The sequence below is a fragment of the Callorhinus ursinus genome, unplaced genomic scaffold, assembly GCF_003265705.2.
Source record: "Callorhinus ursinus isolate GAN/ISIS: 27379988/994484 unplaced genomic scaffold, GSC_fseal_2.0 scaffold15, whole genome shotgun sequence".
In the NCBI taxonomy this organism is placed as follows: Eukaryota; Metazoa; Chordata; class Mammalia; order Carnivora; family Otariidae; genus Callorhinus; species Callorhinus ursinus.
Genome location: NW_027397077.1, coordinates 34,219,869 through 34,242,245, shown reverse-complemented (window position 1 = coordinate 34,242,245; position 22,377 = coordinate 34,219,869). Strand labels below are relative to the sequence as shown.

Below are 22,377 nucleotides of genomic sequence, written 5' to 3'. Positions count from 1 at the left end.
TTTTTAGTTTATGAAACTTTCTCTAAGTGTCTAAAATATACTTGTTTTGTAGGCTTCCCATTTTCTTTCACCAAAGGACTTTACCCTTGCCTTCAGTTTGTGGAATCCTTGTTTTATTTCCTCCCGCCCAGGCCCAAAACATTATTTTCTTTTAAATAAAAAAGTAATTTGAGAGTAAATGCTGAAAGCAAAAAAATGTTCAAATTTGGTTTTGCATCATCACATTTCTTTGGAATTTACTAAAATATACAAAGTGTTTTCTCTTTTGTACCTGTTTATTGTAAGCAGAAGTCTCTCTTCTTTTTGTTTCATAAGGATCCTCTCAGATCAGTTTCCTCAATAGTCTATGTAAGTTAGAAGACTTGTAAGGGAACAAGCTCCCCTCAGACTAGGGTTCTCCATAAAGAAGATAGAATAAACAGAATTTAGGGCATTCAGGAACATGGATGAGGATAAATGACATCTGGCTTTTTACTACCCTTTCACTCAAGTTTAGCACTTCCTTTAATTATGAGGCAGATGACAAACCCTAGTAATAGTAGCAGTACCTATAACTTTGTCACCAGTAGAAATCACAAACATTTTTTCATCACGTTATTGTTGTAGATACCTTGAAATATTGTTTCCATTCATCCTTCCTTTAGAAATTATGATAATTGGGGTGTCTGGGTGGCTCAGTTGTTAGGCGGCTGTCTTCGGCTCGGTTCAGGTCATGATCCCAGGAAGGCTCAGGTCATGATCCCAGGGTCCTGGGATCAAGCTGCACTGGGCTCCCTGCTTGGCGGGGTGGGAACCTGCTTCTCCCTCTCCCTCTCCCCCTCCCCCTGCTTGTGTTCCTGCTCTTGCTATAACTCTCTGTCAAATAAATAAATAAAATCTTAAAAAAAAAAATGAGAATTATGAGACCTTCCATTAGATCTTATTTAATATATTAATAAAGAGCATGTATATATTATTATACCACAAATTTATTGGTATTTTGAAATAACAATTTTTCTTCATAATCATATTGATTTTGTTTTGTGTATTTAAACATTTCATTCTGAGAAGGAGTTCCCTAAGCTTCACCATACTGCTAGAAGGGTCCAGGGCACAAAAAGTGTTAAGAACCCCCACTTTGGATAAATGTTTCATATTTTTATGATACTTTACAGTTTTTTTCTGTCCCTCCAACTTCATTTTATGTCACACTCCACTTACCATGTTCAAGCCCAGCTGGTCTTGTTTCTATTCCTTGAAAACTCAGCATTCTTTTCCAGCTTGAGGTCTTGGCTCATATTTTTTTCCCCACTTGGAATTTCCTTCTTCCCTTGCCCATCTCCCTTTTACTATGGCTGGTTTCTTCTCATTCTGAGTCATCTCAGCTTAATGGCCCCTTCTCAAGGAGACTTCCTCCCCCCTACTCTATTAAAAAGAGGCTTTTCTTGATACTCTTTACCTTACAAGGTCAAGTAAAGTTGTAATTATTTTCTTCCATCCTTTCTTTGACTTGAGTTTTGTCTGTGCCCCCACATGTAAGCGCTATTAAGACAGGGACTGTGCTTATTTAATATTGACCTCATATCTCTGTCATTTAGTTCATACTCAGGCACAGAACAAGGGTGGGTACCCAAACAGGGCATGTTTGAAACTTGTTCATTGGATGAAGGGATGGGTTAGGTGCTTAGGCACTTTCCCACAAGGGAAAGAGGAAGAAGAAAAGGAGTGAAGAAAAGATGACAAGCTCTGATCAGGGAAAGGAGTTTGAGGTATTTGTAAGGCCTGAACTACAGGGATCCAGTAGGGAGTTAATATCTAGTGAGGACAGAACTGGCCTGGAGGTGGAGATGTGAGGGTCATTTGAAGTGCGTGCTGCTGGTCATTAAAGCAATGAGATTGAAGGAGGTTGTCTAGCAGTAGGTCAGTGTATCTCAAAGTGTGATTTCTTGGCCCGCCTATATTACAGTCACCAGCTGAGCTGTTCACACTTGAAGATTCCTTGGCCTCCCCCTGGACCTCCAGAATCAGAATCTCTGGGGTTGAGGAGCAGTAATGTGTAGTTGTGATAAGCTGGCCAGGTGATCTCCACTGCACAAAGCTCGAGAGCCACTGGTGAAGAGAAAGAAGAGCCAGGGCAGAGCACTAGGGAACAACAGTGTTCTAGGGGCTAGAGGAAGAGCCCATGTATTTCAGGAGATGATTAAGAAGAGTCAGAAAGAGGAGGGAAGCTAGAAGAGTAGAACCACGGAAACCAAGGGGTTAATGTGGGCGTTTGCAGTATGAGGTCACATGCAACAAATAAAACAAGGTAGATGACACTCAAGACAGTAATGTTAAATGAAATAATCAAAATACAGATTTCAGTCTGATGCTTCAATTGGCCACTTGAGATTTATAAACACAGTTGACCCCTTAGGGGAGCTAGAATCTATCAGAATATCAGCAAACAATGTCATTTAATTCTTTTAACTAGATTGCTGGAGCAGAACAAAGGACAAAGGTTGATTATGTAATCTGACATGTAAAGAATATTATTATTTTCCAAGTCATTTGAAATACCTGGGGAGATGTGTTTCCATCAACAGGAGCAATCACGTTCTCAAAAGCTAATCTCTTCCAGTCTGCGTTCTTATCAGCTAAATGAGTCTGAAAAGACAGTGATCTCTGTAAGTGATTGATATTAACCTGTTTTAATAGGAGGCCAGATGCTTTTAAGTCATTTCTGAATCCTCTGGGAAGTCATAAGAAAAACTAAAGTTCATTTGGACAAGAACAATCACTTTTACGGTGCACAAAGAAAACAGTACATGTGAAATATGTGGGTACAACCTTTCTGGATTTTTATTTCCTTCTTTCCTTTTAGGCTGAGAAGTTTGGTGACTCCTTTGTCTTTGAAGGCATGTTGAGTGAGCAAGTGAAGACTGATATCCAACAGGCAGTAAGTAATGTCTAAACAGGCTCTCATATCTCTCTACTGCTTGTTGGAAAGGGCTTGGGTGAAAACTCCAAACTACCAGTGCCACCTTCCTCAGCCGCCTAGCACCTCACCATTCCCGTTCTAGATTTGCCCATGAGAGCAGGCCCATGGGCCAAGGCCCCATGTCTTGAGGAAAATGGCACAAGTTCAGGATGGTAGCTGAAAACGTGTCAGGTCTGACTTGAGTTTCTGTCTTGTGTACCCGAGTGACACATTGTGTTGCTGAGGAGGGCTTAGCTAGGCCCTGGACATTTCTGGGTTTCTTTACTTACAGTCATTTCTAGAATGGAGGGTTAAATGTGAATATTTTTTTAACTTCTGTACGTAAAGTCTTGATCTCATCAGGTGCTAGTGTGGAGAGAGAGCTTCCTATTTAAACATTCATGAATTCCTACAATCAGCGAAGTATTCATGAAAGGACCTTTGGCTCTGGGTATTCATAGGAAATTGAGCCAGGGAACTGGTCTTATCATCTAAGGGTGTACCTGCTTTCACAGAGAAGATCCAGGGAATGTGAATTCGGTGTGTTTTTCTCAGAAATCATGGAAACAGTGGACTGGGCTTCCATAAGCACCTGCGTAGTGAGCAGAACTTGGGATTTCTGTATGTTCGAGTATTTGTTTACACATGTCTCATAAGGAGCCAGAAAACAGAAAAACAAGGGAAGGATTGTACGTAAGCTAGGAGGTTGAGGGTTTACAAAACAAAGGGAAGGGAATGCAGAAGAGGCAGGAGGTAGTGAGAGAAGAGAGGAAATGGGGTTGCAAGGGGACTGATTAAGATACAGAGATTGAAGACAGGAATTCAACCCTAATCTTCCTTTGTTACACAGGTTCCCTTTCAATTGCCTGAACTTGGTCTTTATGTGTTGGCGTCACTGTTCTTCTCTTTTGCGAGCAGCAGTGCCAAAAAAATTAAACCGTCCTGGCTCCCGTTTTCTTTCTCTTCAAATGAATGTAGCAAAGGTGGTGGGGGAGAGGAGGTAAAAGCAGACTTGCTCTCGATTCATTTATAGGAGAATCGGGCCACTTTTTTCTATGTATTTTACATAAATGTTTTTAAAACATGACCGAGCTCTGTTTGAATTTCAGGGTTTTTTTTTCCTCATTACAAGTTTTTATTATAAGTCTATTATGTAATCTGATACACCTTTTTTTTTTCTTTTTTTAAAGGGCTTTGAGGTCACATTGGCCTAGTGTTGATGAGCCAGCAGCTCAGGATGTAGTGCCTTGTTTTAAGATATGGAGTTCAGATGAGGGAGGGCCTTTGTACTTATTTTTGAAATTTGCTCTTTCAGATACAGGGCCTCTTGTCACTTGAGAACCTCCGAACACATTAGGCATAAAGGCAAAGGCAGATTATTGCTAGGCTCTGAGGGTGCCCTCTAAGTACCTAGCAAAGTGTGTGTGCTTGTAACTAGGACGATAACAAGCAGCTCTCACAGGAGCCTCGTGTTGGTCTCTTGCTTAAATGCTCATAATGGAAGAGTAAACCTTTTAAGCGTGTTTAGAAAGGGCTGGAATGAATAAAATGAATCTGTTGATGATTTGAGAGTGCTAAGTTTTTGTTTTTTCAACCCCCTCTTAGGTCTGACATACCCTCATGCACCAGACCTTTGTTTTTTTTAAGATTTTATTTCTTTATTTGAGAGAGAGAGAGAGCGAGCGCATGAGCAGGGGGAGGGGCAGAGGGAGAAGGAGAAACAGGCTCCCCGCTGAGCAGGGAGCCTGATGTGGGACTCCATCCCAGGGGATCCCAGGGGATCCCGGGACCCTGGGATCACAACCTGAGCCCGAGGCAGATGCTTACTTAACCCCTTAACCGACTGAGCTACCCAGGCTCCCCAGACCTTTTATTAACCCAGTGTTTCCAGAAGCATAGGACATGGGATGGTCCAGGAGAAGACTTGAAGTGAAACAGGAGATGAGTTAAGGTAATATGTGACAAAGCATAAGGTAATCCTGAATCATGGAGTGAGAAAGTTATTCCCTTTTCAGATCTCTTTCAAGACCTGTGTAAGTCAAGACAGAAATTTCATTTCGGGGGTAGCATGTCATTAACACTCAGCAACACTTGTTAGTTACCTTTTAAACACACAAAATCAGCCTTGGAACCTTCCCAGGCTACAGTAGCTAACTAGAATTTAGTAATATTGTTTACTTCCATATAGTTATTTTATAATATTGTTTATTTTCATAGAATTATTTTAAATGTTTCATGTAACTTTTAAATAAATGTAAATTATTTTAAGTGTTGTCATAAATGTTCTTTTTGTGACAGGTTATACCAGTGATATAAATTTTCCTTAAAAAATAAACAACACAAATACAGAAAACCACACAAAGCAAATGTTTAGCTTACTGAGTTATCCTAAGGTAAACATGCTTATAACCATCACCTAAGTCAGGAAATAGAATTTCTCTGCCTGCCCCAGTAAACCCTTCCATGAGCCATAGCCTTATTGCCCTTTTCTTTTCCTAAAGTTGCCATTATTCTGCTTTTTAAAGTAAATGCTTCCCTGTATTTCCTTATAGTATTATCACCAGTTGTACATCCCAAGGCTACTAGGGTTTAATCCTATCCATTTAAGGGTAAATTTGTGTCTTTTTCAGGACTCTCTTGGGGAGTCTGGATGGCTTGGTCAGTTAAGTGTCTGCCTACCGCTCAGATCATGATCCCAGGGCCCTGGGATCAAGCCCCACGTTGGGCTCCTTGCTCAGCAGGGAGCCTCCTTCTCCGTCTCCTTCTGCCATTTCTCCTGCTTGTGCTCTCTGGCTCTATCTCGCTGTGAAATAAAAAAAAAAAAAAAAGACTCTTTTAATCACAGGTTTCCTTTCCATTGCTCCATCCCCCTGCCCCGTTTTTCATCCCTAACAATTTATCTCTGGAAGAATACAGTGCGATTAACCTGTGGACTTTGCCATGGTCTGAATCTTGTTGTTTGCCCTCTCATGGTGCAGCTCACCTGTTTTCCCTGGCCTCTTCATTTCCTGCAACCTGGTAGCTGGATCCACAGGCCTGATCAGACTTGTGTTTGAACCCAGTGGCAAGACCTCAGATAAATGGCATTGGCTGTGTACATTGTTCTTGGGTTCTTAATGTTGTTATTCAGTTGTTCTGTGTGGTTTTATGCATAGATTTGGGGCGATCCAAAAACTATGCTGCTGCTGCTGCTGCTGTCATCTTAGGTAGTTTTTTTTTTTTTTTTAACATAGAGGTTTGAGGCAAGACATTGAACTGGCTTTTAGGGTTTGCTCACAAAAATATCTGAAACTTTGTGAATTTAATGGTTTAAAACAGAGCATATGTGCGTGCTGAAATCTGCTTAGTTGTGATTATTATTTGAATACTCAATTTGAAACAAATGTCTTAAAAGGTATAGCCACTAAATCCTAAAAAGGATTAAGGCTAGTTTTGGTTGCTGTGTTGTTTTGGTTTGGGGTATTTTATTCAAGATAACCTTCTATTGTTGAAATAAAGGTAGTGGTTAAATTACTTAATATTTAAAAAGTATGCTTCATTTTAATAATTGTGTTATTAAAATAGCTCATAAATCTTTGACATGAGGGATGGCCATGGGGTGGGGAGAAAACAGTTGCTGTCGGTGGGAGCCTGAGAAACGATTATCTCTTGGTTTGTGGTTTGGCACTTTCTGAATTTGCTAACACTTTAAGGAAATAAATTTTTGAATAGGTGTCCTTGATAAAGGAGGAGGGTAGGTTATTTTGAGAAGTTCTTTTTAACTGAAAACCAGTTTCAGTGAGGAATCAGAATTACTAAGACGACATCATCATCATCTTCTTCTTCATCTTCTTCTTAAGTAAAAAACAATTTTGGGACAGCATATCTTGCCCAAGTAAATGCTGGGTGCTGTGTTATTCGAATGATGCTTGACCAGGACAAAAGGCAGGGAAAGTTGCAGCGTGACTGTGTCTTACATAATCACAACTGGGCAAAGACTCTAAGCTAGAAAGAGAGGCATTAGTAAGGATGTGATTCAGTTACCTAAATGTGCATGGGTTATAATGAGAAATGCCTTGGGGCCCAGCAAGATTCTGAGGTCATACCCCAAAAATAATTTTTAGAAAAGCTTTAGTAAGTTAAATAGTATAAGCCAAGCCAGAAACTGTTCAGAAAGCCAAGTTCCAGTACGTAGGAAAAGTAAATTAAAATAACTCAAAACATGTGCCTGGTGGATGAATTGCTCAACCTCTTTTTTGATATTAGAAGTTTTACTTTTCTGGTAGCTTAACCACCATTTCCTTGGACAACCTCAGTTCAGCTTTAAGAGTTTTCTTCTTTCACACGGCCGCCAAGACTTTTCTCTCTCAAACTGATTTTGGGGCTTGTTTATTCAGAAAAGCCATAAGGAAAAGATCACAGCCACATCCTTTGAGTGAAGGAGACCTGGTTTTAAACCTCAGCTATGCCGCTTACCAGCTGGTTTTGAGGAAAATCACTTAACTTCTTTGCTACTCTTTTTTTTTGGACTTCTCAAGTTGATGCTTCGTTTTCAAAGTTTTGGGCTGTCTTTTTTAAGCATTATGATCTATGGATTTCTTTCTAAATAATCCTTTTAGTTCCAGCAGTTTTGTAATATATTTGTAATTGTTTATATCTAAATATTTTCTAATGTCCAACATCATTTCTCTTAGTGATTCTGTCTGTTTTTGCTTTATATCTTTCAAAGCTTTGTTTTTAAGCTTGGAAGTGTAACTGCATAAGTGTAGAAGTGTATCTTTCTTGTTCAGTTTCGACATATAGGGATTCTCTTTTTCTCTAATAAGTTTTATCTTCAGTCTGTTTTTTGTTACCTACATGGGTGCACAAGCTTTCTTTTGTCTAATATATACTTTCTCATCTTTTCATTTTTAGTCTTTCTGTATCTTTATGTTTTTAGTATATCTCTTGTAAAGAGTATATAACTGTTTTTAGAAAGTCCATTCGGACAGTTTTTGTCTTTCAGTCAAGAGTTTAGTTTATTTATGTTTATATGTAGTTTATTATGATTACTGATATATTTGGCTTTATTTCTACCATTTTATTCTTTGCTTTGTCTCTATCCTGTTTTTTCTTCTATTTCTTGTATATTTTTCTATTTCTTCCTTATTCCAACTTCACTTGTCTGCTTAGAAGTTAGATACTGTATGTCTCTTCATTTACTAAACTATCTATTTTAATGCTCACATTTAAAGTCTAAATTTTAGTCCCTTAATTTTTCTGCCGTATAATACTAGGACCTTGCTCTAATCATCCCCATCCAACTTACGTATTACTGATACCCACTATTTCACTCTAATTTGTTCTCTTCCTCCAGTGCTTAGATATAATTAATCCATTTCTGTATAATCCATATTTGGTTACTGCTATCATTACTACTACCTGTGCCTTCCTTTCTGCATCTCAGAAAGAATGTATATTCTGACTACAGGACATCTTTTGGTAGTAAATGTTCTTGTTATTAATTGTTTGAAAATATCTTTAATTTTGTTTTATTGTTGAAAGATATTGTCACTTAGTAAAAACTTTAGGTTGGCAGTTACGTTTTCTCAGCACACTGAAGGGTTGATCTCACTGTTTTCTGGCTTCTTTTGTTGTCATTCATACATAATCTGTTGCTGTTCCTTTGTAGGTGATCTGGTTCTGGATGCCTTTTTTTTTTTTAATGTATTTATTTGAGAGTGAGCGCACGTGGGTGTGTGAGTGCACAGGTTGGGGGGAAGGGCAGAGGGAGAAAGAGAACTTCAGGCCGACTCCTTGCAGAGAGCGGAGCTCCATGGCCCTGGCCGGGCTGATCCCATGACATTGAGATCATGATCTGAGCCAAAATCAAGAGTTGGATGCCCAACTGACTGAGCCAACCAGGTGCCCCTGGCTCTGGCTGCTTTTAAGATTAAATCCTGTCTTTGTTGTTCTACAGTTGGTCTATGATATTTATAGGAGTTGATTTCTTTCATTTATCTGGCTTGAGTGTCATTGTGCATCCTGGATCTGAGGACTGGCATTTTTTTAAACAACTCGAGACTATTCTTAACCATTATTATTTTGAATACTGCCTTTCCTTCGTTTTTACTTATCTCTCTCAGGGTCTCCAGTTAGGCATTGGTCAGCCTTTGTCAGTCTCTCTTCCATGTCTCTTAAACCCACTTTTGAACATATAGATGTATATTCCATTTATATATTTCATTTTAATTTGTTGCATTTGGCTCTATCTTTGGTATTAGTAGTAGTTGCCGTAAAGATTACCATATGTGTACTTAACTTCTCGTAGTCTATCACAAGAGTTAATATTTTAACACTTCAAGTAAATATAAGTGCCTTATAACCATATAGGTTCCTTTACCCCATGCTGTAATTGTCTTATGTAGTACATCTACATACTTGGAAAAGACTTGAGATGATGTTACAATATTTGCTTGTGACATCCACACACACACACACACACACACACACACATATATATTTTTAATTTAAAGAAGAAATATATTTACCCAAACCATTTCTGTTGCACTTTATTCCAGAAGTTTCCTGTTTTCGTCAGGTATCATTTCCTTTCAGCTCAAATAACTTCCTTTAGCATTTGTTTGAGAACAAGTCTTATATCCATGAATTCTCTTAGTTTTTCCTCATCTGAGAATGTTTTTACTTCCCCTTCATTCCTGAAGGCTATTTCCACTGAATACAGAGCTGTGGACTGGCACTTCTTTTCTTTCATCACTTTGAAAATGTAGTTTCATTCTTTTCTGGTCACATGGTTTCAGCCTTTTGGATCACTCTTCTCTTATACGTATTGGTGTTATTATTTTCTGGTTTCTTTCAAGACTTTAAAAAATCTTGTCTTTTGTAGTTTGATTATGATTTGGACATTTGGACATTATTTTCTTAGAGATTAGAGATTATCCTATTTGTTGAGGTTCTTGTGTCTGTGAATTTATGTCTTTAACCACATTTGGGGAGTTTTTAGCCATTATGCCGAATATTTTTTTCAGCATTCATTTCTCCTGTCTTTTTAGGACTCCATTGCATGAGTGTCAGATATTATCCTATGGGTTCCTGAGGCTTTGTTCATTGTTTTAAAATGGTTTTTTCTCTCTGTTCTTCAGGCTCCGTACTTTCTATTGCTGTATCTTCAAGTTCCCTCTTTTTTCTGTCGTTTTCATTCTGCTCTTGAGCCTATCCAGTGAGCTTTTTAATTTTAGATATTGTATTTTGCAATTCTAAAGTTTCTTTTTAAAATATAGTTCATGTTTCTCTGCTGAGAATTCTATCTTTCTATTCATTTTAAGAATATCACCTTTACTTCATAGCTGATGGTTATAATAGCTCTTTTAAAATCTTTGATAATTCCAACATCTGGGTTATCTTGGCTTTGGTACTGGTTCAGTTTCTTTTCCTTTCATTATTAAGTTTCAGGTCTTGTTATAATTCTCAGGAGAATGTTGACTTTTCTTTTTTTTTTTTTAAGGCACTCAATCTGGTAATGTGGTAGGTATAGACCACAAGTTTTGTCTTGCCTACTGCTAGTGTTGATATTGTAGTTTTGTTTGTTCATTCCTTTTATGCCAGCACAATGCTGTGGTTATTTTTTTTCCCTTCACTGTAACTAGCATTTTGCTTGTTTTAATCAATTTCTTGTAGGGGTAATAATGCCTACCTGGTAGAGTATTGTAAAGACCAAATTAAGTAATGTATGAAGAACCGTCTAATACAGTACTTAGCACATAAAAAGTCTTTTAGTAAATGTCATTTATGCTGGCTTCTTTCAGTGCACTATCTCTAATTGAAAATTGGGTTAAATTTTCTTTCCTTTGCTTTACTGTTGCCCGTTTGTAAGATTTGATAATGCCATATATAGCACTCTGCCAAGTTGCAATGATATTTTGAAAGGATTTGCTATTGTGGAATAAATAATCCTCTTGGATTATCTCAGAGTCCTTGGCTGGAGGAATATCAGTGACATATCCCCCCCCTTTTTTTGTGTGTGGGAGTGGCAAAATATACAGAAAACATAAAACTTAACATTTTAACACGTACAGTTCATTGGCACTGAGTCCATTCCCAATGTTGTGCAGTCATCATCACTATATATTTCCAGAGTTTGTTCACTATCCCAAACAGAAACTCTACCCAGGAAGCAATAACTTCCCATTCTCCCTTTCCTCCATCCCTTGGTAACCTTGATCGTACTTTGTGTCTCTATAAATTTCTTTGTTCTAGGTGCCTCATGGAAGTGTCCTTTGTGTCTGGCTTACATTACTTGACAAAATGTCTTCAAGGTTCATTTATGTTACAGCATGTATCAGATTTCATTTCTTTTTAAGGCTGAATAATATTCCTTTGTTTCTATAGACCACATTTTCTTTATCCATTCATCTGTTAATGGACATTTATATCGTTTCCAGCTATTTAACATCTAATTGCTGTTTTGGCTTTTGTGAATAATGCTGCCATGCACATTGGCACGCAAGTGTCTGAGTCCCTGCTTTTAATTCTTCTGAGTATATACAGGCACATATTGTTTGAGTTGTTTGGATCCATGCCTCCTTGATTATCTGCCATTAGCCCTGGGATGTGTTCTTTGACTTCTTCCGGTGATGGAAATGAGTCTGCCTCCCTCTGTTTGAAAGTTTGCTTTCTGGTGTAAAATGTGGTCTGTTGAGCAAGCAATCAAAAATGTCCTACTGTCTTCTAGATATTGTGTTATTCCTGAGAATACAGAGATGAAAGATAGCCCTCCCCATGCCCTTTAGGTGCTCAGAGTTTAAGGGATATGATAAACCAAAATTCGATGTTTTCTCTGATTTATGAGTTTTTTATATCAAATGTTTTAGAGAAATAAAAATTGAAACACACACATCATCTGTTTTAAAATTATCAAAAAGAATAAGAGTATATGAGATCTATACCATCCTGGAGTGTCCTGCAGGTAGCATGAAATAACATTGAGAAATGAATTAAGAAGGGCATTGGCAGGTGCTGTGGTGAGGAATGCTGGGGAGGAGTTAGGGGAGGTGCCTGGAGAGCTGTGTTTGTTAGGCTGATCATGGGAGAAGGCCTGTGTGTGGAAGAGACATTTAAGGGAAACCTTGCAGATGTGGAAGAACTCATTTTGGGATCAACTAGAACAAAGCATTGCTTGAAAGACCTACTATATTCTTATGCACTGGCCACTCAACGTTTTGCTTTGTATGGTCTGGTTTTAGCTGTTTACTCTGGGAAATCCATTCGAAATGCTGAATGGTCTTTTGTCCCACATTCCAGATTTAGGTTGTTCCATTTATTTGCTCTTGTGGCTTCTTGTGCTTTCTCTTTATGTCATTTATCTCACTTATAATTACTTGTGTAGGTATTTATTGAATGCCTTTCCCTTTCCCAGGTATGTTTTGTGATGGTGGGAGAGAATGCACTCTACCACTATGTTCCCAGCATAGTAACTGTCACTTAATAAGCAATAAGTATCTGTCAAAAAAAAAAAGAAAGAATGCCATTTGGGTATCATCTGCTGGATCATTTAGTTTTTGAAAGCTATAGGGCTCAGACCTGGTATGAACTGTCTCATGTTGGAAAGTAGCTTTTCCTTGGCAAGAGAACACTGGTTTAATCAATCAGGGTTGAGGTGGGTTCACTGTAACTGAGTTATTTGGGAAGGGCAGCCCAGGCCTGGCTGATTGGATAAGATAAGAAGAAAACATAGTCACACAACTGTATTTTGTGTCTGTTTTTGAAAAGAATAGTTGTCTGTCTGATTTAGGAGTCAGTGTAGTGTAGGCTCAGGAAGCAAAGCTTGATAACTCTGGAAGGTGAGAACCCAACATAATAGGATAACAGGGCCCAGTTTTTTTCCATCTTGCTCCAAAGTAAGGCACCTGATCAGAATGAGCATGAATTTGAGGCATGCTGGCGTTCCAGAGGCTCAGATTTGGTATGTCTCTTTAAGGAGTCCTTAAGTTTCTTGTCAAGTCATAGGTTTTTTGAGATCTGACATGGATGAAGAAGTAATAATGATTTTGACATCCCATACCTCCCAGATATTGGTGTTTGCATTGTAAACCTGTAAAGTGAGACAAAGATTGACTATTGAGTAAGGGAGTCATGCCCAGGAGATATCCAGCTTTAAGAAAAACTTATGCAAAAATGAGAATTTAGAATCAATGGAACTTTCAAAGACATCTGGCAAAAAAAAACCTTCCTCTTATAGATGAGGCAACCATGGCCCAGGAGGGGAAATGGCTTGCCTCAGTTCTAGATAATGTTGAGGGTGGCACTGACCTTTTAGTACCTGAGGACCATCCTAGGACCTTTCCCACTGTGTAAAACTCATAAGCCAGGAGCTGAGTCTCTCTCTCTTTACAGATAGATATCCCACTGAAAGACTATATCTAAAATCAGTATTTATCCAGAAGATGGTCACCCAAAGTGGGGAGGGTTTGGAAGACACGGAAACCTCAGGAACAGGTGAATTTATTCATTAAACAAATACTTATCTTGTATGTGCTATGGGCCAGACAGTGTTCTAAGTGCTGTGGATACAACAGGGAACCAGATATAAGTCCTCAATCTCTTGGAGTTATAACTGTAAGACTCTGAACAAGTGAACTTTTAACTGACTATGCTAATGGCTTGTGAATAAAATAAAGCAGAGTAACAGGATAGAAAGTGACTGCAGTGTAGTGTGGTTGGTTTCTTTTGGCTCTTTTATGTGAGGTCTGGGTGGCTCCAATGACACTTGAGCTGAAACCTAGATGAGGAGTAGGAACCAGCATGACCAGTAATGAGGGAGTGATGAAAAGCAGGATTGTGGGGGCGCCTGGGAGGCTCAGTCGTTAAGCGTCTGCCTTCGGCTCGGGTCATGGTCCCAGGGTCCTGGGATTGAGCCCCACATCGGGCTCCTTGCTCAGCGGGAAGCCTGCTTCTCCCTCTCCCACTCTCCCTGCTTGTGTTCCCTCTCTCGCTGTGTCTCTCTCTGTCAAATAAATTTAAAAAAAAAAAAAAAAGGAAAGAAAGCAAAGCGGGATTGTGATTGGGGCGGGGGGGTGACGGTTAGGTTGGAAAAGTAGGCAGCAGTTGGATTACATAGGGCTTTGTAGCCTCAGAGAACTTCTTAAGTTCAGTGAGAAGCTGTTGGACCTAGGGAACATTTTAAAGAGCTTGCTCTGGCTTCTGCATAGGTTTTGTCATAGTTGGTGAGACTTGTTTGGGCCATGGAGTAGGATGGTAGGAGTAGGGATGCTAAAAGTGGTTTGATATTTGGAAGTACATCTGAGCCCATAAGGGGAAAAGGAGAGGAAGGACTCAAGTATGACTACTAGCTTTTGGCCTGAGCAGCTGGGGAGGTGGTGATTCCCTTTGAGATGGTAGAGCCCAGAGAAGGTTGAATAAATGAACCTAGAGAAGACAGAGTTGAGTGAATTATAATTTTTCTACAAACATCTAAAAGGTGATCTGAAAGGAATTTGATTTATTCCATGTGATCCTTGGGAGCCTAATGAGTGCCAGCAGTTAGAAGGTCTCTGGGAAACATTTCATTTTAGCCTTTGGTTGGGAACCTTCTATTTATTAGAATGATCTGGACATGAGGGACTGCCTGCAAGGAAGTGATATGGGTCACCCAAATTGTTCAAGCTGAGACAGGGAGACCATCTATTGGTAGAGTGACCGTGTAATTTATTGTCCAAATCTTTTGAGAGTGAATGGGATGCTGTTAATTTTGCTAGATAACAGGTGTAAATCTGGACTGCCCTGGTCACGTGAGGGCAGTCCTGCCTTACCTGTTCATCCTAGGGATACTGTAGAAAAGATGCCTTTGGGTGTAAGTTGAAACCAAGGGACCTCTTGGCATCCCTTCAGATCTAAGGTTCTGAAGATCTTTGGTGTGTTTCATTTAACAAAAAGTATTGATGCCCAACTTTTCTGATTAAGTGGAGTGCACTTATAATACAGGCAGCCTCCAGTGTGGGATGCCCTCCCCATTCCTGCCCTGCTTCACTTGCTCTTCCTTCTCACCTCCTATGGGAAGCATTTGTAGAGTTAGCACCCCCTGACTGTTGTTGGGTGCCCCTCCTTGGACTCCCATAGGTCACTGAGCTCCTTCTGGTCACAGTACTTAATGCAGGCGTAAAATCATCTACTCATTTGTTTGTCTTCATCCCCAGATTTTATGTTTTGCTCCTGCACCCCCAGGGCCTAGCACAGGGCTGGCATGGGGCAGATGTTCAGGAAATGTTTGTTGAATGAATGAATGAATGAATGGCATTGTGAATTAGTTTTTATAGATTTCTAGTAATGTACTGACACCCACATATACATAAGAATATGTATCTCTTTACCGTTTATTACGCTAAATCCACACAGCAAGCCTATTTGATAAGTTTTCTTAGTGTATTCATTTTACTGATTGAGGAAACCAAGGCTCAGAGAGGTTCAGTAACTTGCCCAATGTCACATAGCTAGTAATTAGAGAGGCAGGACTGGAACCCACTAACCACTTGGCAAACTGCTTGGCTCAGTGCATACTGTATATCCTTATTCAAAACTTAACCACATGTTATAGTTTAAAGATTTTGAAAAGTTCTGCAATTAAAAAAAAAAGAAAAACTAGTTTAACTTGATTAACCCAGTGCCTTCCTGACCACTTAGACTGATGTGACTATGGAAACTCTCCACCACCGACTCCCCCTTTTACCTACAATCATCTTTTTGTAAACTGTTAGGAAACAGCTGTTGGGAAATGCTTGGATAGTGGAAAAGAGTTACGAATTGAAAATCTGCGGTTGTAGGTTCTTTTCCTGACTCTGCCTGCCACTTTTCAGGGCTAATTTTTTCTTTTCTTTTTTTAAAGATTTTATTTTGTTTATTAGAGAGAGAGAGAGAGAACACGAACTAACAGGGGGAGGGGCAGAGGGAGAGGGAGAAGCAGACTCCCTGCCTAGCAGGGAGCCTGACATGGGGCTTGATCCTGGGACCCTGGAATCATGACCTGACCTGAAGGCAGACACTTAACCAACTGAGCCATCCAGGCGCCCCAGGGGCTCATTTTTTCATCTGTAAAATGAGGAAGTTTAAATAGGTAGCCTCCCAGATCCATCCCACCTTTAAAACTGCAACATTGTAAGCAGACCTGCTTTAAGCATGCAGCCATACTGGGGAAGCCTGGCATACTTGAGTGTTAGAGCCAGGTTACCACTCCTTGCCAAGCCTGTGTTTGTTTTACCAGCTCCCGCAGAGCTTTGCAAGATACACAGTATTGTTAAAAAAAAAAAATGCAAATGTTTCCTACTCTGTGTGCTGTCACCACACAGAGAATTATCAGTCACCATCCTGCCACTGGCACAGTGTCCACCTGCCGGGTGAAATGCTCATGTCAGGCTGGTGACCTGAAGAAGTCAGCCCTGTGGAGTCTTCAGAATTTGTTCTGTGCTCCTGCAGCCCTAGGCTGAGATGAGCTAGTTCAGTGCCAGCCTCTAGTTTCAAGGGGCAGCAGTTGAACCATCATGCTACGTGACCCTCTGCAGATGCCTGTTGCTGGACCAGCTGGGAAGTAGATCATCTCTGACTGTGCATCTGGGCTGCCTTTGCAGCAAGAGTCCTTGTCCCCTTTGTCATGTTGCTCTCTGGGGTGATGACTCTCCTCTTTTTCTTCTCTTTTACCAAAAATAGGTGCGATTATTCATATTCTGATTTCCCTCCGAAATAACCTGTGTGAGAGAATTTCCCATTCTTAGGATGCTTTTACTATATTCTGTCTTCTCTTTGCCCTTTATTCTCAGAAGCTTCACAGCTTGTAAGGCATGAAGGAAAAAGTACAAAATCAATCAAATGGTATTTAGACTTTATGAAATTTCCCTGTTTTATACATTGAAAAAGATCTAAGTAAGCCACTAACAATTTAAGGGGCCTAAATGGAGTCTCCTTGTAAAGAATTATAATAAATACCATGCTCTGGAGTGCCATGAGCTTTTACATATGCCTAGCCCTCTTTCCTGAGGGAAATTAGCCACAAAATCTATTAATGTTATAGATTTTTAAAAATACATGGTAGATTTTTGAAAATGAGTTTTAGCAAGAACTTATGAGACATACTCTTAGGTACCACTTCTGGAAATTTAGCAGAAGCAAAAAATAAAAAATCTAAGTGAAGATGTTTGAAGATGTTCACTGTATTATTATCTATAATAGCCACACACACACACACATAAAGCAACAAAGTTTAATATAACCTGAGTGGTTCAATGTTAGGAGATTATTTGGTAAATATGATATATCAACATGATGAAATATTGTGTGTAGCCACTAAAAATGTTTGTTCTGAAGTCCAGATAAAACATAGGAGAGTCTTTAGTAAAATTAATGAAAATGATCAATATATATTTGGAAAAAATATGTTTTTTTTTTTTAAAGATTTTATTTATTTATTTTTGCGAGAGAGAGAAAAAGCACCAAGTGAGGGTAGGGGCAGAGGGAGAAGCAGGCTCCCCATTAAGCAGGGAGCCCAATGTGGGGCTCAATCTCAGGACCCTGGGACCATGACCTGAGCTGAAGGCAGATGCTTAACCCTCTGAGCCACCCACATGCCCCTGGAAAAAATATGTTAAAATGTGTATGCTTATTGATGAAACTAGAAGATGAATTTAAAAGTAAAGTTTGCAGTAGGACAGTGAATATAAGTAATTTTTAATTAAATTAATAAATACTTTCAATATTGCTTATTTTTGTTTTTTCAATATAAAATTAAGTCTCTTAGCTCTGCTAAAAGAAAAAACTTAGAAAATCTGAAAAAGTATGTTCAGTGTAGATAATTTAGATATTAAAAATGGTACCCACAGAAGAACATTAAATATCACCCATAATCTCACCGCCCAGAAATAACCATTGCAGACATTTCAGTATGTGTACTAACTAATCTTTTCTTGGGGTGTGAGTGTTTGTGTGTCTACATGAAAACATATTTTTAAGTAGACTTGTACACACATGCCTGTAAGTGGCTTTTTTCACTTTTTGTGAAGGGCAAACATTTATCCATGCAATTACATTTTTCCTGCATATAATTTTTAAAAGATTTTATTTATTTATTTATTTGACACAGAGAGAGAGCACAAGCAGAGGGAGCAGCAGACAGAGGGAGAGGGAGAAGCGGGCTCCCTGCTCAGCGGGGAGCCCGATGCGGGGCTGGGATCCTGACCTAAGCCAAAGGCAGGCACTTAACGACTGAGCCACCCACGTGCCCCCCCCATATAATTTTTAATGACTGTTCTAGTCCTTCACATGGATGTACAAACAAGGGACTCAGTCAGTCTTCTTGCTGCGTATGCATATGGTGTGGCCTCTTGATGAGCATTGTCAGATTGCTTTGAAGATAGGTTATATCAATTTACATGGTCACCTCTTTGCCTAAAGAAGTAAAAAAGTATTTTTTTAAACAACAGAAATTTCTTTTTTTTAAAGATTTTATTTATTTATTCATGAGAGAGAGAGTAAAAAAGTATTTTTAAAAAAGTCCTTTTCTCTTTATTTCACTGAAGAAACTCCCAAATCAACTTTCCCTATACAATTGACAACAAGTAAACTAGATCACTGTTAAGGGTTCTTTGAGCCCAAAGATTCCTTGGGCCATTTTTTGCACATTATGTATAATGAATGACTATGCGTAGAGTATCCACTCCTCTCTTAAGGACGTGTAATGAATGTTTGGAGTATACTGATTGATGCCATATGGGAATTCAGTGTATCCTAGCATGAGGAATTTCACTAAGAACTGAAGCAAAAAGTTACTGAAAATTTTCAGTTATGTTTTAAGTTTCATAAATATTTGTACTCTACTTGAAAAAGGCATGCATTTTTCTCTCACACAAATTCTATTAAGTAGTGAAGGTACCTAATTTAGGATTTAATTTAAAATAAGTTGTCAGACTTGACTACCTATCTATTTTAATGATGAATTTCTTTGCACTCTTTTTTCAAGCCTGGTTCTTTACTTTCCACATTTGTATTGGGTGCTGAAGCAAGAGATTTTTTTACTCACTGTGTGCTTTCTATTCCATTTGATTCCTTCAGCTGCTGGATTCTCTTCCAGTTTTATTTACACTTCATGAATTTGAACAGATCTGTACTTTCTCATTGTTCACCAGTGCCAGTTGAAAATTCTCCCAGGCTGTTTTTATAGGGGTAACTGTCATGTTTATACTATGTTGCAAGAAATGTCCATCTTTTTAATTTGCTTATCTAAATGCATCTAACTTTTAAGAGAACAGTTGCAAAGTTGTGAACTTGACATCTTTACGCTTGAATATGCATAATTACACAGTGCTCTATCTTTCTCCTGTGCCGACTTTATTCTAGGCTGCGTGTGTATAAGAAGCATAATTTACCACCTCTGGCAAGAATAAAGATAACCTTTGATATCTTCTCCATTTCTTTTCATTAAACTGTTACTACAAGTCTGGTTATGTCCCCGAGGGAGAGGTGAGAAAAGCTGTCTTTGCTCTGAGAAGTCCATTTCTCAAGGGGACATCAATACTCACATGGATCCTATTTACATTGTAATTGGCCACTGGCTGTCTGGTACAGCTGTTTCAACTTAAAACCCAAGACAGTTGCTATGGAGATGGTTGACTAGAAATAGGTCAAGTTAAAGTCCTTTTCCCCCTGAATATAAGAGAGTGCTGTAACTCTGGAATTGTCTCAGTTGAATAGAAAATGTGTAGGTGGGCGACCACATTAAAAAAAAAAACGTTATCTTCGTAGGATGAGGCTTATCATAGACGCCAGTCCACTCTCAGGTAGCACACTGGAAGTCTCGTCCTGTTAAAGCCAAGGAACTAGAGCTATCCTGATTTGTAGTATGACCTTGATTCGCTGGCTCATATGTGACTCTCAAAAGTTATTTTATTTCATAAGTTCCGAAACATAGTAGGATAGCATTTATTTTCAAGACACTAACCAGGAGTTCAAGAACAAGTTTTTAGGGCGCCTGGGTGGCTCAGTTTGTTAAGCAACTGCCTTCGGCTCAGGTCATGATCCTGGAGTCCTGGGATCGAGTCCCGCATTGGACTCCCTGCTCAGCGGGGAGGCTGCTTCTACCTCTGACCCTCTTCCCTCTCGTGCTCTCTATCTCTCATTCTCTCTCTCTCTCAAATAAATAAATAAAATCTTTTAAAAAAAAAAAGAACAAGTTTTTAAAAACATAGCGTTAACAGTGACATTTGGAAAAGGAAGGCACCTGGTGACATTGGATGGGATGTGCCATAAACTGGGCTGGGAAACATCCTGCTTTCCTAAGGCCTGATTCCCAGGATGAATGATGTCCTACCTCTGATCGCATCAGTCCTCTTGTGGGGTGACTTTGATTACTATTTTTTTTTCATCATGTGTCAGATGGGGAAATGGTTCCTGACTCGTTGTCTGATCATTGCAGTGTGGGGACTTACGGTCTTCTTCACAGACAGGCATGTGGTATAGCTACTCTTACAGGTCCCATGGCTTTGTCTGGTTTAGTGTTTGGTGAATGTGGATTCCTCTGGCATCCGCTACACCCCTCACACCCTTCCCCTGCCCCACTCTGTGGTGCTGCTTGCTTCAGGAGTGGGTTAGTTTATGTGTAGATGGTTCTCACGTCATGATTGTGATGGAAGATGACAACTATACACTCTTCTTGACAATTCTTTGGAAATGACAAATGTTCTAATACTTTTCTCAGCCTGTCTTTCTTCTGGAAAGGGTGAGCCAAGGGTTGACTGGAGCCCATGCTGAAGAAGTATTAGGGGACAGATTTTCACTGATTAGAATGTATGTTCTTTGAAAGTTCTAAGAGAATATTGCAACATGCAATAACATAAATGAATAATAATAATATTCTTATTTTGTGCCAGGTACTGTTCTAAGCTCTTTATGTATATTTCCTTATTTAATTCTCACAACAACCCAGGGAGGTAGATAGAAGTGTTAGTGTCCCATTTTTTACAGATGAGGAAACAGACCTAGAGAGGTTAACTAAGAAGCCTAAGATCATGCAGCTTGTAAAAGGTGGTACTGTTTTTCAGGCTCAGGTAGCCTGGTTCTAGGCTTGGATGTGCTTACCACTATGCCTCTATGAACTATATATTAACATTTAAGAAAGATGGTCTTTTTTTTCTGATTATTGTAGTGCAGTGGTTATTCTGCATTTGGCAATGTCTGGAGACACTTTTGGCTGTTGCAGTTAGGTGGGGGATGGTGCTACTGGCATCTGCTAGGAAGAGGTCAGGGATGCTACTAAACAGCGTACAGTGCACAAGACAGCCCCTTGAGACAGGGAATTTTCTGGCCTAATATGTCAGTAGTTCTGAAGATGAGAACTCTTATTATACTAATACATGCTCAATCTTAAAAAGTATATTACTCCCTTAGTCTTGACCCCTGTAAGTGCAAGTATATTCTTCCGAGCCTTTTCCTTCTGAGTATAATACCGTATATTCATGTGCATATATTTTACAGAACCAGAATCAAATACATATTCTATTTTATAGGTTATCTTCGTTACATATTACATACATTATTTCCACTTTGGAGTGTCTTTTGATAACTATAGTATTCCTTTGGAAGGATGGATGCCAAGGATGGGTTATTTTGTAATTTTTAATTAGAAATAGTATTATAATACTGTAGATATATCTTTTGCATACTTCAGGTCTTAATATCTTGGAGAGAAACTAGGTGTGGCCTTTGGACAAGGATAGTGTTACTGTGGTGTGTCCCCGCCCTGATCTCGAGCCAGTCTGTTTGTCCTGTCTCACTGCACACATCACTGAGATTGTTGGTCATTGTGTAGCCCCATAACTTCAAGTCATATAAGCTGGTGGTCTGTTTGGGATGGGTTGTTAAGATCATGTGAAAGATTTCAGAAAAGAGGAATCCTGGGAGAAATGAAAGCAGATATCTAAAATGAGAGAAAGTGTGTATGTGTAGTGGGTAGGAAACTGAGCCAGAACTATGCACTAGCATGTGTAAGGTGGTACTTAGACCCACCAATTGGAGTTTTGTAGACATTTTTGAAGGAAAATGAAGTGACTAGCTCCGTATTTTGTTCTTAACTTTGTGTAATTAACCATGTAAGATAAATATGTAAAATAAATAATTTAAACACTATCAATATACTGTCTTAAATCATACTCTATGGATTCCTGGGAGTTGAAGATCTCTTTTAGGAATCAGACTCAGTGGCTGGCAGATAGTGAATGCTCAGCAAATATTTGTAACCAGAGTGAATTGAGGGGAAGAGGAGAGGAAAAGGGAGGCCACTGGAGCAGCCCGACTGGGGTCTGCCTTTATATCAGCCAGCTCCATGGAAGGTCTCCCCTGAAGAAGGGGTAGGAAACCTTGGAACACATGGACCATTAAAGCTCGCGTTTGGCCATTTTCACTACAGCTGTTCCTATGCAGACCCTGTG

The 22,377-nt window shown here is 39.2% G+C and overlaps 1 protein-coding gene across 4 annotated transcripts in view; it reads left to right on the top strand.

Annotated features, from left to right (window-relative positions):
- The window catches only part of SUMF1 (sulfatase modifying factor 1), a 97,732-nt gene that overhangs the window by 19,965 nt on the left and 55,390 nt on the right, over positions 1-22,377 (top strand). For 3 of the 4 annotated variants that reach the window (XM_073901573.1, XM_025885350.2, XM_073901571.1), the window contains exon 3: positions 2,843-2,917. The exons of the other annotated variant lie outside the window; for it this stretch is intronic. In XM_073901573.1, coding sequence (XP_073757674.1) covers positions 2,843-2,917 — 75 coding nt within the window. The remainder of the gene's footprint in view (positions 1-2,842; positions 2,918-22,377) is intronic. 4 annotated transcript variants of the gene reach the window in all.